General features: G+C 38.7%; 1 protein-coding gene across 3 annotated transcripts in view; it reads left to right on the plus strand.

The window, feature by feature from the left end:
* Window positions 1-13,913, plus strand: part of PCGF5 (polycomb group ring finger 5) — a 111,993-nt gene extending 98,080 nt beyond the window's left edge. For 2 of the 3 annotated variants that reach the window (XM_084634663.1, XM_084634662.1), the window contains 4 exons: window positions 6,745-6,843; window positions 8,366-8,455; window positions 10,571-10,630; window positions 13,077-13,913. In XM_084634663.1, coding sequence (XP_084490789.1) covers window positions 6,745-6,843; window positions 8,366-8,455; window positions 10,571-10,630; window positions 13,077-13,124 — 297 coding nt within the window. In that variant the 3' untranslated portion in view covers window positions 13,125-13,913. The remainder of the gene's footprint in view (window positions 1-6,744; window positions 6,844-8,365; window positions 8,456-10,570; window positions 10,631-13,076) is intronic. The other variant, XM_084634664.1, reaches the window with a different exon arrangement.
* The last annotated feature ends 6,916 nt before the right edge of the window (window positions 13,914-20,829 follow it).

A 20,829-nucleotide genomic window follows, 5' to 3' on the forward strand; every position in this document is an offset into this window, starting at 1 on the left:
CTAGTCCAACCCCCTGCTCCAAGCAGGACCAATTCCCAGTTAAATCATTATACAGAAGGGACTTCCTGAAGTCATCAAGAATGAACAATTGTGAAATAACTGTATTAATGTTAGAAGGGAAATAGTATGGTGTTTGCTTTAAGTGAGATGAGCATAATATTGTGATAGCTGCATTTTAGAAAATAAAGGTTCAATAGGGAATGGGTAGGGGTATCCTAGGGATGGAGGAGATTGACAATAGAGAGGTAATGGGGAGGAGCCCTTAGGATCAAATGTAATTCAAGTTAGCAGGTGATAATCAATCCCTGAGGGTGAGGGTCAAGGTCCCATAGGTGGAGAATGTACCATCTTTGAATTACAAGAGAAGCAGTCCAAGTATTCATGGGGAGAGTACAGAGGTTTAGGGTTCAGCAAAACACTTGTTTGGGGAGTGATTTATATGCTATGGTGGTATTTTGGTTTTGGATTGAAACTATGGGAAAGGCAGGAGTGGGGAGGCAGAGGGGAAGTGTTATAGGAAATAGCTAGGGAAGTTTAGAAATAGAAATCAAGCCATATTTAGGCAAACTATCATGAATGCAACACAATTAGAAACCAGAGACATCGGACACACAAGGATTCATGCCATCAAACAGCTAAAAAAATCACAATAATTTCAAGTTTTTCAGTAAGCTTAAATAGTTATTCTCAATGGCTCTTCCTTTTAAATAACAACTTTGAATGTCAAAGGGCTAAATAATTGCATTAAAAGGGAAAAAGTTCTGGCCAAATTTAAAAAACATGCTCTTAGATTATTGTACTTCAAGAAACTCATTCTCAGGAGGGGCAACTTTATGGGCATGAAAGGTAATTGGTTTAGGCAGATCTTTACTTTGGCTGAAGCAAAAAATAGATGTGCATGTATTTGCTGAACATGTATGTTTTAACATTAAAGACCAGTTTAGCTTGTTGAAGGGCACCATGGCTGGGTTATTAATAAGAGTTGGCTCAGTGCCTCCCAGTGAAAAGCAAATCTTTTTTTTAAGATTTTTAAAATTCTGAAGGACTTTAGGATGGAGAAATTATACCTGGAGGAGACTTCTGTTTCACACTGATTCTTTAGGGGGACAGATCTGACAAAAAAGTCAAGAGGGGTGGGAAAACAGGTGTAGCATTGATTTCTCTGTGCTAATAACGCAATCTCAGATTGTAGGAGAGAACTGCACCCGTGGGAAAGAGACTATACATTTTATTCACACCCATACTAGGCTAGATGTATTGTTTCTGTCTAAATCCTTAATGACGCAGACAGGACCTGAACAAATTGGCACCATTGCAGGGTCAGATCATGCACCGCTGAAAGTAGTATTTGATAGGTGGGATAGGTCCTAAAGATGACTTTTTTGGGGAAAATGAACTGCTTGCTTCTCCAAGACAAAGATCGGGTTTCAGCAGTTAAAGAGGATATTGTTAAATACTTTCAGATTAATGATATACAATGATCTGATATTTATATTATACAATATAAAAAGAGGTCTTATCTGGGAGATAGGTAAAACTGTATTTAGGGGCCATTTGAATAAGCAGAACTCTCAATTGAAGAAAGAAAGAGCTCAAGAAAAAAACAGAACTAGAATGGGAGATTAAAAGATTACAAGAAAGTCATACAAATAGGTTCAAAAGAAGAACATCAACGATTAACTAATATAAGGGGAAACTGAATATGTTGATGACAGATGCCACTGAAAAATCCTGTAGGTATCCAAAGCAGATGTCTTATGGAAAAGGAAATAAAAATGATAATCTTTTGACTCAAAAGCTTAAAGGGATTCAACAGCAACGTGTTATTCCAGTAAGTAAAAACAATCAGCAAAAGATAATTAAACACCCTAATGAAATATCTGCTATTTTTGCTGCTTATTATAAAAACCTCAGTATGTCAGATTATCCAAGCTCTGAAGCTATTCAGAAATATCTGTAAATAGCAGGCTTGCCAAAGATAAAATTGATTAAGCAACTTAAGTTAAAGAAATAACAGAAGAAGAAATGTTAGAGGCAATAGCAAGCATCAACAGCGATAAAACTCCAGGACCTGATGGTGTTCCAACTGAATTTTACAAGATATTTAAGGAGGTATTTGTGGGTCCCTTAAGAGGTATCTTTTGCCCTTTTCTGTTAAAGGAAGAACTTCCACAACCTATGAAAGAAGCTACTGTTATTCTCCCTAAAGTAGGAAAAGATCTTACTTTATGCACTGTTGAATCATAACATAAATATTTTAGCAAAAATACTAGCTAGCCAATTGCAAAACTCCATGCTCTCAGCTTATATAAATCCAGATCAAACTTGATTAATTAGAGACAAATGTCAGACAATATTCAGAAAGTACTTGGAATCATCCAAAATGCTGAATCGAGTAAAGATTTATTTCTTTTGTTATTCCTTCTTGTAGAGAAACCCTTTGGTAGAATAGAGTGGAACTTTCTATTTCAAGTCCTGCCCCTTATGGACGCTGACCCCCAGTTCCTTAAATAGATAATTGCTTTTTACACCAGTCCAAAAGCAGCTGTGCAAGTTACTGGGGTTAAATCAACACTGTTTGAATTACACAGAGGGACTAGGCAAGGATGTCCATTGTCCATTACTTTTTCACTGGCATGGAGCCTTTTGCACAAAGAACAATGAATCTATCACAGGAATAAAACTTGCAGGAACTTCATAGAATCATAGAATATCAGGGTTGGAAGGGAAGTCAGGAGGTCATCTAGTCCAACCCCCTGCTCAAAGCAGGACCTAATCCCCAACTAAATCATCCCAGCCAGGGCTTTGTCGAGCCTGACCTTAAAAACCTCTAAGGAAGGAGATTCCACCACCTCCCTAGGTAACCCATTCCAGTGCTTCACCACCCTCCTAGTGAAAAAGTTTTTCTAATATCCAACCTAAACCTCCCCCCACTGCAACTTGAGACCATTACTCCTTGTTCTATCATCTGGTACCACTGAGAACAGTCTAGATCCATCCTCTTTGGAACCCCCTTTCAGGTAGTTGAAAGCAGCTATCAAATCCCCCCTCATTCTTCTCTTCTGCAGACTAAATAATCCCAGTTCCCTCAGCCTATCCTCATAAGTAATGTGCTCCAGCCCCCTAATCATTTTTGTTGCCCTCCGCTGGACTCTTTCAAATTTTTTCACATCCTTCTTTTAGAGTGGGGCCCAAAACTGGACACAGTACTCCAGATGAGGCCTCACCAATCCCGAATAGAGGGGAATGATCACATTCTTCGATCTGCTGGCAGTGCTCCTACTTACACAGCCCAAAATGCCATTAGCCTTCTTGGTAACAAGGGCACACTGTTGACTCATATCCAGCTTCTCATCCACTGTAACCCCTAGGTCCTTTTCCGCAGAACTGCTGCCTAGCCACTCAGTCCCTAGTCTGTAGCAGTGCATGGGATTCTTCCTTCCTAGGTTCAGGACTCTGCACTTGTCCTTGTTGAACCTCATCAGATTTCTTTTGGCCCAATCCTCTAATTTGTCTAGGTCCCTCTGTATCCTATCCCTAACCTCCAATGTATCTACCACTCTTCCCAGTTTAGTGTCATCTGCAAACTTGCTGAGGGTGCAATCCACGCCATCCTCCAGATCATTAATGAAAATATTGAACAAAAAAATTATCAGAATGTATCTTTAAATACAAGTACTGTCATATTATTTTTAACTAAGCCAAATATTTCCCTAAAATAAATTTCTAAAGAAATCCATGACTTTGGGAAAGTGACATAATTTACTTTAAATCCAATCTGAAATGCTAGCTATAAATTTGCCAGATTCTGAAAAGTCTGCTCCAGAAAATTTGAAGGTACAAATGGGCAACAAATTCTACAAGATACCTGGGAATTTAAATCTCAGACAACCTAGAAGAGCTCTATGATTTAAATGTCAAACAACTATTTCAGCAAATGAAAAAAGATGCGGAGGACTGGAGCGAGTATGCAATTTGGTTAGGAAGAAGAGTCCATTCAAAATAAACGTTTTGCCAAGAATATCTTTCTTGTTTCAAAATCTTTCTGTGATTATCTCAGATAAAATCCTTGCAGGAATACAAAGGTTGTTGTTAGAATTTATATGGAACAAGAAAAGACCTAAAGTGAGTGTAGATACTTTATACAGACCCATTGAATAGGATGGGCTAGCTGTTCCAAATATCTATGGTATTTTCAAACTAGCCAGTGCAAAGCAGTAGCAGATTGGGGGTGCTCTAACTCAGCCAAACACCGGGTCTTTACTGCCCAAGAAAATTGTGGCAGTGTAAATGTCACCAGCCTACCTTGGATTAATAAAAAAATCAAGCCTTCCAGAAAGTTATACACATCCTTCATGAATTAATAATAAAACTAAATAATAATATAGGATCCTGACGCAGGGAACAAAGGTAAGCAGCAGGATACGGACCCTGGACTTCAGGAAAGCAGACTTCGACTCCCTCAGGGAACGGATGGCCAGGATCCCCTGGGGGACTAACTTGAAGGGGAAAGGAGTCCAGGAGAGCTGGCTGTATTTCAAGGAATCCCTGTTGAGGTTACAGGGACAAACCATCCCGATGAGTCGAAAGAATAGTAAATATGGCAGGCGACCAACTTGGCTTAATGGTGAAATCCTAGCGGATCTTAAACATAAAAAAGAAGCTTACAAGAAGTGGAAGGTTGGACATATGACCAGGGAAGAGTATAAAAATATTGCTCGGGCATGTAGGAATGTTATCAGGAGGGCCAAATCGCACCTGGAGCTGCAGCTAGCCAGAGATGTCAAGAGTAACAAGAAGGGTTTCTTCAGGTATGTTGGCAACAAGAAGAAAGCCAAGGAATGTGTGGACCCCTTACTGAATGAGGGAGGCAACCTAGTGACAGAGGATGTGGAAAAAGCTAATGTACTCAATGCTTTTTTTGCCTCTGTTTTCACTAACAAGGTCAGCTCCCAGACTGCTGCGCTGGGCATCACAAAATGCGGAAGAGATGGCCAGCCCTCTGTGGAGATAGAGGCGGTTAGGGACTATTTAGAAAAGCTGGACGTGCACAAGTCCATGGGGCCGGACGAGTTGCATCCGAGAGTGCTGAAGGAATTGGCGGCTGTGATTGCAGAGCCACTGGCCATTATCTTTGAAAACTCGTGGCGAACCGGGGAAGTCCCGGATGACTGGAAAAAGGCTAATGTAGTGCCAATCTTTAAAAAAGGGAAGAAGGAAGATCCTGGGAACTACAGGCCAGTCAGCCTCACCTCAGTCCCTGGAAAAATCATGGAGCAGGTCCTCAAAGAATCAATCCTGAAGCACTTGCATGAGAGGAAAGTGATCAGGAACAGCCAGCATGGATTCACCAAGGGAAGGTCATGCCTGACTAATCTAATGGCCTTTTATGATGAGATTACTGGTTCTGTGGATGAAGGGAAAGCAGTGGATGTATTGTTTCTTGACTTTAGCAAAGCTTTTGACACGGTCTCCCATAGTATTCTTGTCAGCAAGTTAAGGAAGTATGGGCTGGATGAATGCACTATAAGGTGGGTAGAAAGCTGGCTAAATTGTCGGGCTCAACGGGTAGTGATCAATGGCTCCATGTCTAGTTGGCAGCCGGTATCAAGTGGAGTGCCCCAGGGGTCGGTCCTGGGGCCGGTTTTATTCAATATCTTCATAAATGATCTGGAGGATGGTGTGGATTGCACTCTCAGCAAATTTGCGGATGATACTAAACTGGGAGGAGTGGTAGATACGCTGGAGGGGAGGGATAGGATACAGAAGGACCTAGACAAATTGGAGGATTGGGCCAAAAGGAATCTGATGAGGTTCAATAAGGATAAGTGCAGGGTCCTGCACTTAGGACGGAAGAACCCAATGCACAGCTACAGACTAGGGACCGAATGGCTAGGCAGCAGTTCTGCAGAAAAGGACCTAGGGGTGACAGTGGACGAGAAGCTGGATATGAGTCAGCAGTGTGCCCTTGTTGCCAAGAAGGCCAATGGCATTTTGGGATGTATAAGTAGGGGCATAGCGAGCAGATCGAGGGACGTGATCGTTCCCCTCTATTCGACATTGGTGAGGCCTCATCTGGAGTACTGTGTCCAGTTTTGGGCCCCACACTTCAAGAAGGATGTGGATAAATTGGAGAGAGTCCAGCGAAGGGCAACAAAAATGATTAGGGGACTGGAACACATGAGTTATGAGGAGAGGCTGAGGGAGCTGGGATTGTTTAGCCTGCAGAAGAGAAGAATGAGGGGGGATTTGATAGCTGCTTTCAACTACCTGAAAGGGGGTTCCAAAGAGGATGGCTCTAGACTGTTCTCAATGGTAGCAGATGACAGAACGAGGAGTAATGGTCTCAAGTTGCAGTGGGGGAGGTTTAGATTGGATATTAGGAAAAACTTTTTCACTAAGAGGGTGGTGAAACACTGGAATGCGTTACCTAGGGAGGTGGTAGAATCTCCTTCCTTAGAGGTTTTTAAGGTCAGGCTTGACAAAGCCCTGGCTGGGATGATTTAACTGGGAATTGGTCCTGCTTTGAGCAGGGGGTTGGACTAGATGACCTTCTGGGGTCCCTTCCAACCCTGATATTCTATGATTCTATGATTCTATGATAGGCATTACAGTAAAATTAGTTAACAGTAAACATGCCCACTCTAATAAACATTCTTGTAGCAAAAGTTGCATACATGCTCTTTAAGTGAGGGTGCTTTGTTTCAAAATATCTAACACCCCGACTCTGATATGTTCCTTTAGGGTTTAATGAAGAAATTCATCCGCTGTTCTACACGAGTGACTGTGGGAACCATCAAAAAGTTTCTCAGTTTAAAATTAAAGCTTCCGAGTTCTTATGAGGTAAGTTCCCCTGCCCCCAACTGCAAAATATAAATTTAAGCTTCAGCTAAACAAAGGCCTTTTAAAATAACTCAATCAGTGGGTACAAGGCAGTATTCAGTCTCTGGTACAAGGTTTTCTAAACCTGGAAATGAGCCATGCCCACTAAAGGGCACTTAAAAAATGGAGCACCCAACTGCACTTGCTACCCAGGCACCTTCATATAAATACTGCTTGTTGCTCAGCTTTGGAGTGACCATCATTTTGTTTTATCAGTAAGGTTAAGATTCTGTCACAGGTATTTTTAGTAAAAGTCAGGGACAGGTTGCGGGCTTCCGTGAACTTTTGTTTGTTGCCTGCGACCTGTCCCTGACTTTTACTAAAAATACTCTGGGGAGGGAGGGACAGCTGCTCCAGCCCTTCCACTGCTCTTGCGGCAGGGACTGACCCAACCCCAGCCAGCTTCTTCGGTGGCCCCGGGGCTAGCCGCTAGTCAGCTGTTCCGGGGGGTCACTGCTCCAGCCCCCATGCTGCTCCTGCAACAGGGGCTGACCCAACCCCGGCCAGCTGGTTTGGCAGCCCAGGGCTGACAGCAGCTCCAGCCCTGCCCCAGAAGAAGTCGTAGAGGTCCTGGAAAGTCACAGTATCCATAACAGAATCTGTGTAATACTTACGTATTAGTTATCTTTTCAGTTTTTTGATATACAGGTCTGTTTTCTCTTCTTGCCTCCTTTTATATAGTTAATAACAAAAGTGAGCCCTATAGCTATAACTGCTGAGAAAGGAGGAGTGGTGACTAGACACCACCTAACCAAAACATTCTGCAGTTTCATTAGTGATTCTTCATTTTTACTGTGTAATGTGAAAAGCAGCCCAGTTCTGATAGACTAGCCTATGTCTAAGAACTTATATGGCCTCCATTACCATAGTATCTGAACACCTCATGATCTTTAATATATTTGCCCTCACCATACCTGTGTGAGGTGGGGAAGTAATATTCAACTAGTCAGTGCAGCAGCTCCTCTGCTAAGCAGCAATAGGAAAATTTCTAAAAAGTCTCAGTGGAGATAAGACCTGAGTGACGATAAACAGGGGACCCCACAATGCCATTTTTGTAGAAATGCTTCTCACAGACTTATCTCACTTCATCACATTGCTTCCTTCTCCTGCCCTAAGTCCTCAATTAATGAAGAATGGTATTTGCATTTTTGGGTTATTCTTATGTTTTTTAATACGCAGGAAAGTGTGATAGTCATGTGTGTATCCTTAGGACTGAAAGAGTATTGCAATGTTCAGAGCATCTTCCAAGGCACACTGTAAAGCTTTTCTCTTTACTCAGATAACTGTATAGGATTAATAAAATCAATATTTTAGGGGGAATTCATCTGCATTGACATTTATCAACATGTTATTTAAGTCAATGTATGGTTCATGCACTAAGAGTCTCTGGTGGGATTATTAAATACCTAAGAGATTCACTTATGATTTCATTTAAAGTAACAATTTTATATCTGTTGGACTATGTCATCATTTTTTTTTAAAGCTGGATGTACTATGCAATGGTGAAATTATGGGGAAGGATCATACTATGGAATTCATCTATATGACAAGATGGAGACTAAGAGGCGAAAATGTGAGTACTTTTATGATTTTTACATGTATTTGTGTGTGCCTGTGTAGAGAGAGATTTCTTTATAGAGTTTGTATGTCTTCATGGCTTGGTCCAAAAGGTGTTCTGTGATCTTTACAAAATTTGTATTTAAAAATTAATCTCACATACTCTTCAGATTATTTATATTAAAAAATTCTAAGATTAGTTATTGAAACACTACAACAGGCATACTATATAGAGTTTGACATTCAGAATTTAGCAGGAATACAAAGTTTGAATATACGTTCTAATTTTGAATTCTTAGGTGAAATATCTGAAATCACAAACACTTAGTCATCCTGGGAATTTCAGCTGAAATAGTATGATCCCTTAACTTGCAAAAGTCTAAGAGTTTGTGTCCAATCATTCTGTATTCAGAATGCTCTATTTATAATACGATGGGACATTGAGAAATCATTCGAGCCATCTAATTATTTTGACATTGCTTAATTCTGTATTCATGTCATGTACACTAAACATATAATAATGCCCACAACAGATAGGACAGCTAATTTTTTACCCCCACATATATAGTTTAGAAAAGCAATAGCTATCTTGCTGAAGGACATTTCTTAGGGATCAATAATCAAATTAAGTTAGTAACCCTTAGGTTTGTTTTGGACCATTAACTACTCCCATTTGATCACTAATTGTCAGAAATCATCTCATTGTCTGTTGTATTTATTTTATCTTTCTTTTATATATTCATTCATGTTATATGTGGTTATATATTTTGCTATTACCTTGCAAGGCTTTGGATTGTGTGCAAAGTGGTTGCATTTCAGTGCAAGGGGAAGCTGCACATGGGTTCAATTAAGTTAAGTACTGGTGTAGTTTTACATACTGAGCTGTAGTAAATTCCAGAGCACCCCCATCACTCTGTTTTTCTGATTTACGAGTACTCACTGTGGCATGGGCAGAGGAGATGGGATTAAGCACAATGATGATCAAACAACTTGCAAACTTCTTTAACAGTTTTACCTTTAAACCTAGAAAGACCTTTAAAAAAATTAATTTCTGCATAGCAAATATTGACTGGGTTTGAGGACAGAATATTGCACAGAGATTAAAATAGCTATCAAGAATGCAATATTGCACCATCAAAGAGTGTTTTAATCTAAGAGTAGTATTGCCCTTGAATCCAGTTGATATTTGTTTTACTAACCTTCTGAATTTTGGTAACATTGCTTTGTGCTCTAAGGAAATATTGAGGAGAAATGAGGCAATAACAATAATAGAATGCATTCAAGATGGCTGAACTACTGCCTCCTGTCAACACATGGATCCTTGACAGTTGTATTGGTTTGGAGGCAATATTTGGACAAATGCTCATATTTGCATCAGCTTAAATTTTTCAAAAAAATTAAAAGAAAAACTTTTTCTTGGATATATATGATGTTACTGAAAACTCAGTGAAATTTTATGGATCATTTATAGTCCCACAGAATCTCCAGGTGATGCATTCACCTTTTCCATTGGAGAATTATAAATTATTCTTAATAGCCAATGATTGCAAACCAAAACCAACAGAAAAAAATATAAAATGTATAATACTATCATCTTTGAAGTAGCTCAAGTCTCTTCAGGTTGCTATTCCTGCCTGGGTGAAATATTTCAGAAATTATGTTGGTAACAAACTCTCCAGTTATTAATCTGTTTGGAAACTTCTTTTTTTTTGGGGGGCGGGGGGGGGGAATTATCAAGAAGGTTATAGTAAGGCAGCTCCAGTGATGTATGCTCTTCTGTGGTTGTCTAGCCCCTGGTCAAGTTGGTTTTAGGCCAAAGTGTGGTACAGAAGCTATACTGGTTCTTAGCTGATAATCTTTCTTTGATGGATGAAGCTCAGTTAAATCCATTATCTGTGTCTATGACACTGTTCACTGTGACCTTTTGTTGACACACCTCTGGACACCAGGAGAGCTAGATATAGTCTAAGAAACAATGATAATATATTCCTTGGAAAATGCTTTTCTATTTTAAAAATAATTAATTTTAATTCTCTAATTTGAAACAAAAAAAAATTAAACGATTGATGATAAATGTATGTGTCCAGTTGTGGATGCCTCTTATCTGATCAGAAAATCATCTCCTCCGCAGTTTCGGTGTCAGAACTGCTCATCTTCGCAAGTCTGCTCACAGGATGGCACTTTTTATCAGGTAAGAGGCACTCACGACTGTACATATTACAGATCCTGTCAACATTTTAATTGTAACTCGTCATTGTGGAGGTTTTATAACTCTATGTTCCTCTGAGCTAAAACTTGACATATAAGGTCTAAGTCGTCTATTTATTCATTCCATAAAGCTTGTATTGAATTAATGAAGTACACTCAGGAGTTTTAAGGCTTACGATTTTTTAAATAAAGGCTTTTTATCTTCGTGCTTCAGTGCATACAATGATCGCCAGCAGGGTGCTAAAAGACGGCTCCACTCTTCCCTTTCTCCCCTTGTCCTCCCTTATGATAGTACTGCATGGTTAGGGACTGCATGGTACTGCATGGTTAGGGACATAATGGAAGTTTATACCTCTCTAAAGTATCCAAAATTGGCAAGTAAAGAAATGTTAGATTTTTCTAATGTTGTGTTCCTTTTTACTGCTTTAAAATTTGGAAATGGGCTGACATCCCAGCTTCATATCCCTCTAATGGAGCAAACCAAAACTCTAGATCTAAACACTCCAAAACATTGGAATCAAAATCTGATCAAAACTTTCTCAAATTTTCATATTGTTCACAATGGGTGTTCTAATTTAGCCTATTTTAAAGAAGATTTCAAGCTGTAAATTTGGATCTGAACCTGGTTTCAGTGTTTGATTTGAGCCCATCTCTATTAAAAATGGCTGTTTTTTAAAAATGACCCCAAGTAATATTTTTCTTACATGGAAAACCAAAATTAATGATCGAGGGTCAAATTCTGATACAAATGACACTTTGCAATTGTGTTGACTTCAGTTGAGTGACTTGGGTGTAACTGAGGACAGAATTCAGTCCAAATAAAAGGGTGTTCTAGAAAAACATTGTTGTTCACGCATCACAATTTGTATTTGTTCAGTTAGCTCAACATTTCTAGTGGTATGCAGACTTTGTCCACAGCAGTTTTGAGTATAGTATCGTCTCATACTAAATTTTAGGGGTGTAATTGTCCTCAGTGCTTGTGTGTAATTCCCATTAGTGTTAATAGAAGTTAGGTGCTTGTGTTCAGAAGCAAATACATAGTCTGCAAGACCAAGCATTAGTTTGAGGTGTGAAAGATTCTTAAATGTTAAATGGGATGGTTTCCTATTTCTCATGTAGTAATCATATACTGGACTAAATAATCTGAGATTGAGTTTATTTGAGCATATGGTTATTACTTATAACAAGAACTCACTTAAGGTGTTTTCTGTCTTCTCACCCAGATGCCCTAGCTACTGTAAATACCTTTGCTCTAATTGTCTGATTTTTCAGATTTCCACACCTAAAAGCCCACAACAATTGTGATCACTCCAATTTCTGACTCTTTTTCTACCATAGTGAGAAAAATTCATTAATTTCTTGCATAAGTCTTGAATGCAATGGTTATTCTTTTTTTCGGTCTCTGAGATTCATCTGTTGTATTTGAAGAATGAAAAAAGAATGCAATATTTTTGTTGCTAATGATAATTTTGTTAAACCTCAGTAATTCCACCCACACAATTAAAGAAGTCTGCACCTCAACTGTTGTCCCTTCTGCTAGTGAAGTCAGAGGCTATTTGAACCCCATGCTACTGCTGACATAATAGACCATTCCTGATTTGGTGTTAGAGAAGCTTCAACACTGAAGTAAAGTTATGTGGAGAAAACATCAGACTTCGACTGAAAAAATATACATTATATAAATGGAACTTTCAGCAGCAAGTGACCACAAGAGCCACCTTCCTTCCCTAATCACAGTGCTCCTCAATTTATGTATCCAAATGGATGTGTTGCATTTTTGTGAATGCACGATTGAGAGCTATTGAAAATGCAGCCCTGAATGAATATGAAAATAAGGGAAATATTTTCAGGAGATTTCAGTCCTCCTTTCTCATGAAAGCAAGTGACTGGTTGACTTGATTTTCAAAAGAGTTGAGTAACTGCAGCTTACATTGGTTGGTACTGGTTATAATGGGAGCTGTTGGCTCTCTGTACTTCTGAAATATCAGGCCAAGTATGTCATCTTAGAATTGATTTGATCAATATGGGATAAAAACATCTTGTGAATGTTTTTGTCAAATCTAACAGCACAGGAATACCTGAATTATTTCTAGGATCACACAAGTGTGGTTCCAGTATGTCATACATACAATTTAAGTTATGTAGCATGTGTATTGTGTATGGATGATATAATTATAATCTGACTTGTGAACTCACCGTGAAAAAGAAACTTTTCATTTTATTTTTGAAATCTGGTTGTGGATGTAAATTTTATTGAAATGTATAAAACCACATTAATCTAATGATCATCCTAGAGGTAAGTTTTTAACTTTCCTTACGGTACGGTTTAATTATATCTTGTTTGTATTTCGTATAAACCATGCCTTCATGTTATCCTTGTTTGTCTTTTTTTGTTTGTTGTTGTGTTCTTCTTTTGTTTTTGTTTCTAGTCTTACCCTATGGTACTGCAGTATCGACCCAGAATTGACTTTGGTTAGACCAAAGGGCTGGATCCCACTGAGATGAATCCTGCACTATTTGTTTACCCATCGACAGATTGCACAATGAATGGATGTGCCTGGATTAAGGGGACACAACCAGACTTTCAGCATGCAAATAAGGACATTGTCTTTCTTAAAATTGTCAATTGCATCTTTGTTGTTTCTATTAGAGCAAGCCAAGTGCCATTCTGTTACTGAAATGTGCATAAGATATTTGTAGTATCTTAAAAGTGTGCTGCAAGTCATAGCCAAAATCATGACGTGTATAGTCAAGATTCAAAAACTACAGAACATTTTGCCTGCCTGTTAGAAGAGTTTTCTGGTCCTAATGTTGATTACACTAGCAAAATGGCAGAATGCTCATTCCATGTGGTGTTGCAATTGTCACATATTTACTATTTTACTGATTATTGTTGTATAAATGATAGCGAACTGTACAAAAAGTTATGGATTATACCTTGAAAATATTTTGTATAGAAAATATATTTAGAACAGTGGTGATTGTGCCACTACATTTTTCTTGTTAAGTTTCTCGTGCGTCCAGGTATAGCTCGCTCATGAGTATGCAGCAGTCCTTTTTCAATGAATGAAGATTATCCTTACAACAATATTAGAACATAGTAATTCAACTAAGCCATTTTAAATTGTCTAAATAGATTCTGCCAGTGTCACCTAATAGCACAATAGCCCTTGTGAGTGCAAAATTGTATGATTGGCCTAGAGATTGGAAAATGATATACAACTATTTAGGATAATGGCAGCTGGTCAAATTAAATTTCTTTTAATAAAGTCAGTGTAAAAGTGAGGTTAAAATCATTTAACTATCCAATAAAAAAGCAGAAATTCCTGTCTGAAATTACACCATATGACAAACATTTATATATCTTTTGTCACTCTGTTGCCATTCACATTAAGGATTTCTTTTTAAGATTGGGTTTAGATGTGTCCAAGTGTGGCATATAATAGAGTAAAATAATACAAACTAACATTTTTCAAAATACACAGCTTTAATGGCATTAAATTTCTGTTATGTTTATCTGGAGTTCAGAAGCTATTGCAGATTAATTTAATTAGTTATTGTCGCATCTTAAAGCTAGTTCCATAAAACTAGAGGTAATGCAATGTAGTAGATAAGCAGTCTGATGAAAATAGGCTGTTCAAGGCATTTTTTTTTTCTCAGACCTGGTGGTGGTGGGGAAAAATGTGATTTTTGCCTTAGGTATCACAAATATAATGGTTCTAGTGAAGAAAATTGTATTAAGGTTTCTAGTGACATTGCAGGGAACATTATATTTCATATATTTTCTGTAGTCTTCCATTGTCTTTGCTCAGTTTACAAGTCAGAGTGGGTTTTTTATTTCAAACTCTGCAGAGATACTTACAGTTCAATACTTGGTATAATTTCTACTTAATGCACAGCTGCCAGCATTCCTACGAACTTTTATATGACTTTATGTATACAAAAAAAGGAAACAAATTGACTTTCAGAAGCTACTATAGAATGAATTACTCATGCTTTGAAAATCAAACAAAAAACCGAAATAAAAAACCACAGGGTCAAAGCATAAAAGCTAGATGATGGGAAATAGCTCCTATAGAAGTTTGGTGTCAGTACAATTTATATGTGTTGGGCATGCAAACAAACATGCATTACGGGTGAAATGGTGGCCCCTGAAGTCAATGGGAGTTTTGCCATTGACTTTAGTGACAACAGGATCACATCCTGTTTGTACGCACTGAGTCAAATCCTACCTTTGTGTTCCAAAAGCCACATAACAAGGGGGAGTAGAGACATTGTCCATAGCATTCTGTTAAGGAATCCTGCCATTGCAGATGAAGATTGCATATAATGTGCTGACACAGGGTGCCATGGGAAACACTCTGATACTCCCTTCTGCAGGCACAGTGTGCTGACTGGTTTTGGGGTTAGTTGGGTCATACAGTTGATAGCAACAGATGCACTTGCTGGTTGCAAAGGCTAGTCACCTCTTTCCTTCCCAGTCCATGGCATGCTTGTTCCCAGTCCATGGCATGCTCGTTGGCAGATGTGACAAGCTGCTCCATGGTGGTAAACCCCCAGCTCCTACACAGAGCCTTAACAAATGCAGAGGTACTCTTGACAGACACAGAGGTCTGCCCACATGGATCAGCTTGCAGGAGGGGGATCCAAATTTCTATTGCATATCAATGTTATGTGCATCATACTAAATTCCTTTATAAAGTAGCAACAGGATGTTATTTCTAAATATTTACATGTATGTACAAATGACACCTTACAATTTTTATGCCCTTCACATCATAGAAGTATTGTTTTTATGCCAGGAGTATTTTCAAGGTGGCTTCACGTTCAAATGAAAGGTTTGTTTCAAAGCTTTTGGTTTCAGTTTGTCATAAAATTAATAGCAATATTCCAAGCTTAATTTTTAGTTGATTTGGGGGAGACAATGTATTTCTTCAGTTGTATATTTGCTGGTTTGGTACATTTGGACTGGGTGTTTTAAACAGAAGGACAGCACAGAATTTGTCTGCAGTGTTGTTGTAGCCATGTAGTCTCAGGATAGTCGAGAGACAAGTTAGGTGAGGTAATATTTATTGGACCAACTTCTGCTGGTGAAAGACAAGCTTTCAAGCTCACGGAGCTCTTCTTCAGGTCTGAGAAAAGTACACAGTGTGTCACAGCTAAATACAAGACGGAACAAATTGCTAAACGTAAGGAGTTAACACGTTGCAAGAGACCATGCAGGTCATTAAGTGAGCAGTTAACACCTCTGCAGTCATGGGACAAAGGAGGACTAGTGGAGCACAGATGGTTATAAGGAGCCATAAATCCAGTGTCTTTATTGAGTCCATGGTTTTTAATGTCTAGCAGAGTTGTGAATTTTTTCCAGCTTTTGAAGGTGTTATGCGGACTTCCTTTGAGGATAAGGATAGGTCAGATATGGAGTGATGGCTTTTTGAAAGGTGTTTGGTCACGGGTGATAGGGTGATTTTTGTCTTTTAACATTTTTCTCTGTGAGTTCATTTGAGAGTATAGTGATTGTCTGGTTTCACCCACAGTTGTTAATGGGGCATTTAGTGCATTGGATGAGGTACACCACATATTGTGTTAGGCATGTGTAGGACCCATGGATCTTGAATGGTGTATTGTGGAAGATATTGATCATTATAAAAGTGGAGATATGTCATCTGGGTTTTGCATCTGTTGTTCTGGCAGGGTCTAGTGCCACTTTGAGTTGGTGTATTCTGATCTGTGGGGAGCTTGCTTCTGATGATGACCTTGGTAAGGTTGGAAGGTTGTTTGAAGGCCAGAAGAGGGGGTTTGGGAAAGATTTATTTCAGGATGTGGTCCCATCGAGTATGGGTTATAATTATTTAATGATTCCCTATATGGGTTCCAATGTGGAAACACCATATTACCTGTGGGTAAACATTTTTCTCAAATATTTTTCCCACTTTATCTTGAATGATCTCTTGAAACGTGTTAACTTTTTATTTTTAACCGTCTGTTCCATCTTCTATTTAACCGTTGACAATCTGAGTATCTTTCCCAGACCCAAAGAAAAGCTCTGTGAGCTTGAAAGCTTGTCTTTCATCAACAGAAGTTGGTCCAATATAAGATTTTCCCTCACCTACCTTGTCTAACACAAAATTTATCACTTTGAGTCCATTCTTAAGGCCATGCCATAGACAGAATTTTGCACCCAACCAACAAATTCATATTGGATTTAGCATGGCCACTGAAAATTCTTTTTACTCTATTATGAGGGCCCATGAGTGACAATGAATAGAGATTTGAATGTTTCATAAGATTTTCTGCATTCTAAGTTCAGGAAGCCAAAAATTTGTCTTGCTCAGAATTGACAACTGTGTTATTTCATGGTTTTTGTTTGTTTTTTAAATCCAGCTCAGAACTGGATTAGGGAAGTCAAATCTTCTTCACTGTAAGTTCAAAAACTAAGGACAGATACATTTTCAATGTACTTAGTTGAGTATCCTGTCTTTCAGTGCTTTTATAAACATATGATCTAGCTACCTACAAGTATGAATTTCAGATATGACAGCATAGTGCCTGCTTGTGGTTTGGTTGAATGCTTGTCCTAGGGGTTAGATGCCAGCCAAATTGATATCTATATGGGCAGTTTGCATAATACAAGTGCTGTCTCTCCTGCAGTAAATTCCTCTTTTCTTATACTGCATAGTGTGACATGTCTACAGATATGTACGTGTGATTATCCCTGTTGATACATTGTGCCAATTAAAAAATAAGACAAATGTAAGAATAGTCAAGTGCATGTACAGACACTTTTGAGTGCCAAAGTCAGATTATAATGCAGTGGGAACATGGGTATTCAGTGAAAATCACACAGCGTCTCCAAATAAAACAGGACACTACTACGTACAGGCGTGCTTGATGTGGACATTTAAATAGCAGACAGTGTCTCACTGCTGCATAAAGTCAATCAGGAAGGAAGAAAATAGCTGAGCCCACAATAGTTATTCTGCAATTATCCATATTGTTGGTTCCCACCTGCAATGGGGGGTGGTCAGACCTAAAATGAGACACTTTCCCTAATTGTACAACCTTTAACTCTATCTCACAAGTTTAGGTTTTTTTCTAAAATGAGAGCCCAGAAGTTACATCCTCCTCCTTCTCCCAGATAGCCCATTAATAGAAGTCAAATGTAATGCCTTTTGTTAGACTAGAAATCTGTATGCAGTGTATGTCCCCTAACATACTGTAAATTAAGAGTTTACAGAATAGGATCTTGTAAGATCTCAAAAGCATATATAATACAAATCTATTAGATTAGCATGAAATGTGCATTACATTGTGTACTATTAAACTACCTTGACTAAGGGCCCAATCCTGCAAACACATGAATAATTCTTATTTGTCTGAATAGCCCCCACTGTAGTCAGTGGAACTTATCACTACAGTAAGGATTATTCAAATAAATGTTTTCAGAATCAGACCCTAACGTATGGGGTGCTCAGATAGGAAACAATGTGCAACAAAAATGTAACTATATTCTTCTTTTTAATGACATTTTATAATGTAAATTATTTTGACTCTTCTGGTTTTAGTGAAAATGTTATTTAAAGGAAAATGGTGGATTACTAATATAGAATATCTTTTAGACCCACTTCATACATTTTAATTAAGAATATTTTTCTGTGTATTATAAATGGTCTCAATATTTTCAGTAATAGTATTTCTTAATAGAACTCTACATAGAAGAATCTTCCTTCAAGTGAAACAAGCTGACATCAAAGAAATATTTTCTGTTAATTAGGCAGTTTAAATATGGGCAAATACAGTATCTCACATACTAGAAACTATTTAAAAAGGATGAGTCTTATGTTGAGTCAATTTTATTTTCCCCTAATCTTGAATTCTGGATCCTTATCTTTTTCCTTAGTCTGAGATATTTTGGCTGTATTTCTCTTGCAAATTCCAGGAGCAACTCAGATTTGTCCATTGTGGTTTAGGACTTAAATTTACTTTCTGCAGCAGAGTGGTAGACAGGGCTCCCATCTTATCCATTTCAATCCTAGCTTTTTAAAGCTGATTTTGTGACAGCAGCAACCAAAATCTTTTGCTCTCTACTCTCCCATAGTGAACCAAAATTTGTAGGGCTTTTCTCCCTAAATGGGACCACCCACTGAGCTCTTTTGCTCTATATGTTTTCCATTTCCATATCACCACAGAGGTCAAGAGGCAATCTATTTGCCATAAGGTCTGAGAAGCTACAGAAGGGCATTCCATGGAGTTGCAGCAAAACCACAAAAGCCAACTCAGCCAGACACTAAGGGCTTGTGTACACAAACATTTAATTTCCCACGAACTGCAGTGTGAATATACCCTACACTAGCCTGCTCTCGATACTGCTGACAAGTATTAACAGTTCATTAATATAGTCTCATTTAGTTAATAAAAGAACTGTTAATGCACGTCAGTTAGTCCATGGCAAAATAAGGCAGGGTAGAGTCACATCCCAGTTTGCCACAAACTAGAGAAGCCCTAACTGATTGAAGTTCTTGACAGCATAGTTATTCAGTGCCAATTCTCTGAGTTTCAAAACACACCAGTGGAATCCTACGTGGAGAAAAGCTTGATACAGTTCTAGCCAATTACATGGACTAGCCAAAGTGTTTGCTCCCATTCTAGTCAAGTTGAAGGATGTAAAGGTCCTTTTATTCCTATCCACAAGGGGGTAAGAACATAAGAAGAAAGCCCAAACCAAGAAATGAGTCCAACTCCTCTTTCCAGCTCATTCAGTTTGAACAGTCAAGTAGACCTACAACAGTTTTCAGTCAAGTAGGCCTACAAAGCAGGGTATTCCCTTTTCCAGATACCTCATTCTAATTTCAGGTTTCAGAGTAACAGCCGTGTTAGTCTGTATTCGCAAAAAGAAAAGGAGTACTTGTGGCACCTTACAGACTAACCAATTTATTTGAGCATAAGCTTTCGTGAGCTACAGCTCACTTCATCGGATGCATACTTGCACAATGACTAACAGGTAAGTTCAGAACCGAGTGAAGCAGAGATGCACCCTGGAGTTCCAGACTCCTCCACATCTCTTTTTCATCCCTCTTCAACCTCGCAAGACAACTAAAAACATCAAATAATCCTGAAGGAGATCTCGCACCTGAAGGAGAGTGTCCTAGTTCAGTCAGACAGTCACCTGGAGTAAGAAGCAATAGAACTTGTCCCTCAAAGGTTCGGGACTCTGCTTCATATTCTTCAGAGTAAGAAAAAGATGAGGAGAGTCCAAGCGGTCTTAGACAAGGAAAATGAACAGGTTGACAAAATAGAAAATATTCAGATAGAAGAATTTTCTGAAGCCCTCTCAAAGTATCATTCACCTAGGAGTTGAATGCAGCCTTACCAACACAGGAAAGATTAAACATGGCCCACGCACTGATCTTTAAGTTGTGCGTACTTGCAGCCCCTTGGTCTTCTGGCCTTGTACATAGAAATTACACCCTAGACAAGAGTGCATATGGTGTTACGTCAAGGATTTCTCTTATGAGCCTGGAACTGTCACAACAAGAGATGTGTAGGAAAGCAGATACTAACTATCCAGAGTGTTTCAGTGATTCATTTGGTGGTGATGGGAAGCCCATATGATTGTAGCAACTTCCTTCTGCAGTCCAGATACCAAAATCCAGACCTCTGGTATCAACCTTTCAGGATGGGGAACACACCTGGAGCACCACAATAAACAAAGTTAAAAAAGCTCCAGAGCATCAGGTTCCCAGATTTGGGAGCCTTCAGGCTGGCTCTTTGAGACTTCAGCTCTTGCCTTAGGGAAGGAGCATATTCTAGTTCAGTCATGACCATGGCATATATAAATTGACATGAGGACATGAGAATTTCAAGTCTAAATGCCAAAGTAATGCAGATTCCCTCCTGAGAATAAACTCATCTATTTTCCAATAAAGCAAGCCACATAGGAGCTGTCCACAATGCTACAAGCTTTCGCAATCCAGACCTTTGAATCAATGATACATAATTCCCTGTATTTCCTTATAGTAAAGTTATGCGTCATGTCAACCAGAAGAGTTTCAGAAAACATTGCTTTTAGAAGACAAAGCTTTACTATATCTTCCAGGAGGACAAGATAAAGCTCTTTCTACTCTAGAGGCATTCATAAACAAGGTTAACCCATCAGTACTTCATGGGAGATTATTTATTCAT

This window comes from Lepidochelys olivacea, assembly GCF_965140295.1.
Source record: "Lepidochelys olivacea isolate rLepOli2 genome assembly, chromosome: 7".
Taxonomy (NCBI): Eukaryota; Metazoa; Chordata; order Testudines; family Cheloniidae; genus Lepidochelys; species Lepidochelys olivacea.